The sequence below is a fragment of the Sander lucioperca genome, chromosome 10, assembly GCF_008315115.2.
Source record: "Sander lucioperca isolate FBNREF2018 chromosome 10, SLUC_FBN_1.2, whole genome shotgun sequence".
NCBI lineage: Eukaryota > Metazoa > Chordata > Actinopteri > Perciformes > Percidae > Sander > Sander lucioperca.
In genome coordinates, this window is record NC_050182.1 from 17,887,947 (window position 1) to 17,892,533 (window position 4,587).

The window sequence follows — 4,587 nt, forward strand, 5'->3', positions numbered from 1 at the left end:
TGTTTTAGATGTGTGTGTGTGTGTGTGTGTGTGTGTATGTGTGTGTGTGTTTGTGTGTGTATTTATATTTTTTTGTGTGGCTCTGTATGTGTGTGTGTGTGTCTGTGTGTGTTAATATGACTCAAATCAAGAAAAAGCTGCAGCTATTTTATTAGAATGACGTGAATACACTTGAACCCACATCTACTTTATGAATGAGTGAACATGATGACATTAAAAACAGACCCACATTTAAATTGTCACATGTGTTTTATTCAACAGGAGACACAAGTTACTCTGATTCATCAGCCAGTAACATTTTACTCTGACTCATCAGGTAGTAACAGATTACTCTGATTCATCAGGTAGTAACAGATTACTCTGATTCATCAGGTAGTAACAGATTACTCATGTATTTTAAACTCAGTAGGTTTGTTTTTGACACAGGTGACCAGGATTTTCTTCTCCACCTCCTCAACCGTGTACTGACAGTTGGGAGGCTTGTTATGAGCAGGATCAACTTTACACTCAACCAGTTTAAAGTTCTCTTTGCTGACTCCCTTTCCTCCACCCCCACAGACGGCTCGGACCTCGTCCACTGTAGCTTTGATGAAGGTTTTCTCCGGCTTACAGGTGGTTTTGTTGAGGACATCAAATCCTCTGTCAATCATCACCTGGGTGCATAGGTTAGCCACGATATGCTCTTGTTCAAACTTGTTATCATCAACCCCCCTAACGTTAATCCTATTGGAATCAAAGATAGAACTGCTGCACAGTTGGCACAGAGAGAGCAGCAGAAAACTGGCAAAGAAAGAGATCTTCATGTTGATCTGAAGAACACAAGAGTTATAAAAGCTGTTAGAGACTTTACTCTGACATATCTAACATCTCTTTATATTATCATATAAAAGCTGTTAGAGACTTTACTCTGACATATCTAACATCTCTTTATATTATCATTTAAAAGCTGTTAGAGAAACTCAATCACTGAAAAATAAGCAAGAACGACTAAAAAGTTAAAACAAAACGACAAAAACGTAAAAATTGTAAAACAAGGTGCAAAAACAGAGCGTCTGAAGTGTCACGAGTAAAAAAAGTTTGAAAAAGTTCAGAGAAAATCACCAAAAACTTATAAAAAGCATCGTCCTCAAAGCTGAAACAGAATCTATATCAGCAGAGAAGTTTGAATGTCTTAGAGACAGAAAAAGCATTTCTTTCTGTGTTGCGGGTCGTACCCCCCCTTTCCCCTTTCCTGTCTAAAGATGTCACAATAAAAGCTCAAAAAATAATCTTAACAAAGTGTCTGAAAAACATAAAAAAGTATTTTTATTTTCCAAATGCTAATGATTTTAAACTTCTTTCTGAATGTTCAATGTACAGTATTATCAGACATGGCTTTTCACTTAAAATTAAAGAAATCTATGGACTTCTTAGGTAACATTTGTTTTTATTTTGATAAATGTCTCATGTCTTTGGAGTTCTGCAGAGTTCATGAAGTATGCTTCACACAGAAAGTCAAGAAAAAGCTGGTTGAATCTACCTTTTTGCCAGTTTTAGACTATGGAGATGTGTTTTACAGACACTCCACAAAGACTCTGTTGAAATCATTGGATTCTGTGTATCAGTGAGCACTGAGATTTATAATGCATGCAAAGCACTCTACCCATCACTGTGTATTATATGAAATGGTGTATTGGCCCTCACTCAACACAAGAAGGCTCAAACATGGGTTGATCTTTGTGTACAAATCAATAACTGCACACACTCCTTCATATTTAACTACAGTTGTAACACCTAGTAGAGATCTACTAGGTGTTAAAAGTGAACACAATCTAAGATCAAGTAGATACATACTGTATGATGTTCCACAAACTAAAACAGAGTTTGGAAAAACTGCTTTTAGTTACAGTGCTCCAACTTCATGGAATGAGTTACAATATCAGCTAAAACTGCAGGTTTTTATTTCACATACTGAATTCAAGTCCTACCTAAATCAAATATATCAACATGTCTGCACTTGTTTTAAAATGTGATTTTCTTCTTGACCAGGGCTTCCTTAAAAAGTATTATATTTATTACCAATATAGTGTGTACACCACTGCACACAGGATTAAATACATTTCATATACAGGTTCAACAGATTTATTTCTGTAGAAGAAATCCATAAAGTCCCAATGCAGCGAGATGAAGTTAGACAAACATAACAATGAAGTGAAAATATAAACAAACTTTTGAGTTTTCGTCCTTGCAGATGAAACAGAATCAGAGAAGTTTAAATGTGTTAAAGACAGAATAATAATATAAAGTATATTTACCTGTATGACAGGAGAGAGATGAGTTCTAGAGTCAGCAGCAGGAGAGATACCTGGAATATCACATGATACATGAACAAACACTACATTACATCACAGTTAACTACATTACATCACATTTTACTACATTTATCACATTTAACTACATTACGTCACATATAACTACGTTACATCACACTTAACTAAAAAAGTGGCGACAAAACTGTCAAAAAGCAGCAAGAAAAACTGTCAAAGTGCAGAAAAAAGGTAAAAATAGCATGCAGGTATAGCAAGTATCGAAAAGGTCAAGAATAGAACATAATTCTACGTGATACGAATTATATTTACATCACATTTAACTACATTACATCACAGTTAACTTCAAGGTTTTTTGGAAACGGTCAACAAAGTGTCAAAAATGCAACAAAAATGCAGACAAAAATGTGAAAGAGTGACAAACATCAAAGGAAATGACAAACCTTGAAAAATACGTAGAAAAAAGTGTCAAAAATGTTGAAATTCTTTTTCAACAGAGTGACTGAAAATTCAACAGACAAGTTGACAAAAAATCGAAAACAAAAAGTGACAAAAACTAATGTTAGGAGCCAGAGTTAGCGTTTTCTCTTACCGTAGAGTTGGTGGAGAGAGCTCAGGTGCTGATGAAGATGAAGAAGAAGAGCAGAACTCTGACACAATGCAAATCTGAAGAATGTTCAGATAGAGAAATGAAATAGTCTGCAGTCTTATATCCTCCGACAGAGAGAGGTTGTCTCTGAAGTTAACAGACATCCCACCCACTGATCCTAATTTAAATACACACGTTACTGACAGTCAAAGATGAACGCGTGAAACCCAAAAGATCAAGTTAAAATGTTAATGTTTTAACACTTGAAGATGTTTTCACACTTTGTTCCAATGCAGGTGCGTACTGTTCATGATGACTTACAAAAATAGAGAAACATTAACTTTAAAATATACTTTTTTATATTATGAAACACAATACTGAGGCAGTTTCTATAGCAGGTATAGCATTAGCTTTCACTAGCAGCTAGAACTGACTTTTACATCAGGATTTATTTTGCTTAATGTCAAAGTCAAGATTTTTGTGCTTAAAGTGCTTTACATTAAAAAAAGCAGAACTAGAAATAGGAATACACAACAAGATAATCAACAAGAACAAACAAGACATACAAGTGGATCTATACACACACACACACACACACACACTCATACTTCGGCATCCCCATTTCAGACTCCCTCTCATGGTCCTTCCATATCAGCTGTGCCATTAAGAAGGCACATTAGAGGCTTTATTTTCTGAGGTGTCTCAAGAAATATGGTATGTCCCTTTAGATGCTACAGAACTTGTACCGCTGTTCAATTGAGAGTATACTGACAGGCAACATTGTAGTGTGGTTTGGCAGAGCTACTTCACATGACCTTAATCTTAATCTAAAGACAAAGTGCATCTAAAATCATTGGGTTCCACTTGAACTGCTCCAAAACATTTACTGGAAATGCAGCACTAAGAAGGCACCAGGTATTATGGAGGATTCTAGTCATCCTGCACACAACCTCTTCTCCCTCCTTCCATCAGGGAGACGTTTGCAGAGCATCCCAACTCATACATCACGTTTCACACACACACACTCGCACACACACATAGACAGTCAAACATACACACAGACACACAGTCATACACACACACACACGCACACACATACACACAAACACACACACACACACACACACACACACACACACACACACACACACACACACACACACTTACACATACACACACACAGACACACACACTCACACAGTCCAACATACTCACACACTCACACACAAACGCACACACACATACACAAACAAACAAACACTCACACACACTCATACACTCAAGTTAAGATGTTAATGTTTTAACACTTTAAGAAGTTTTCACACTTTTTTCCAATGTAGGCACTTATTGTAAATGATGATCTACAAAAATAGAGAAACATTACCTTTGAAAAATACACACACACACATGCACACACACTCATACATAAACATTAACACACACACACACACACACACACACACACACACACACACACACACACACACACTCATACATTCAACTTAAAGGACAAATGAACCTAGAGGTTAATACCGTGTACAGTGTCGACCGTTCTCTGGGATATGTTTTCATGCTGATCGAATGTGTCTCTAGCTTGAAACAAGCTAGCCCAAACCGCTGAGTAGCTTATTATGCTAGTATTCGGGGCATTGGTAGAGTAAAAATAAATCACTATTTTATACCACTACCAAG

At 36.5% G+C, this 4,587-nt stretch overlaps 1 protein-coding gene across 1 annotated transcript; it reads right to left on the minus strand.

The window, feature by feature from the left end:
* Positions 1 to 312: 312 nt before the first annotated feature.
* LOC118492951 (ribonuclease pancreatic-like) lies at positions 313 to 2,972 on the minus strand. Its single transcript, XM_036006611.1, has 3 exons — positions 2,899 to 2,972; positions 2,295 to 2,344; positions 313 to 809 (listed from the first exon to the last, which is right to left on the minus strand). Exon 3 carries the CDS (start codon positions 801 to 803, stop codon positions 384 to 386), a length of 420 nt encoding a protein of 139 aa, XP_035862504.1. The 5' UTR covers positions 804 to 809; positions 2,295 to 2,344; positions 2,899 to 2,972; the 3' UTR covers positions 313 to 383.
* Between the last annotated feature and the right edge of the window lie 1,615 nt (positions 2,973 to 4,587).

Excerpts from the sequence above, each read along its gene's own strand:
- LOC118492951 (XM_036006611.1), bottom strand. The coding sequence starts at position 803 with ATGAAGATCTCTTTCTTTGCCAGTTTTCTGCTGCTCTCTCTGTGCCAA.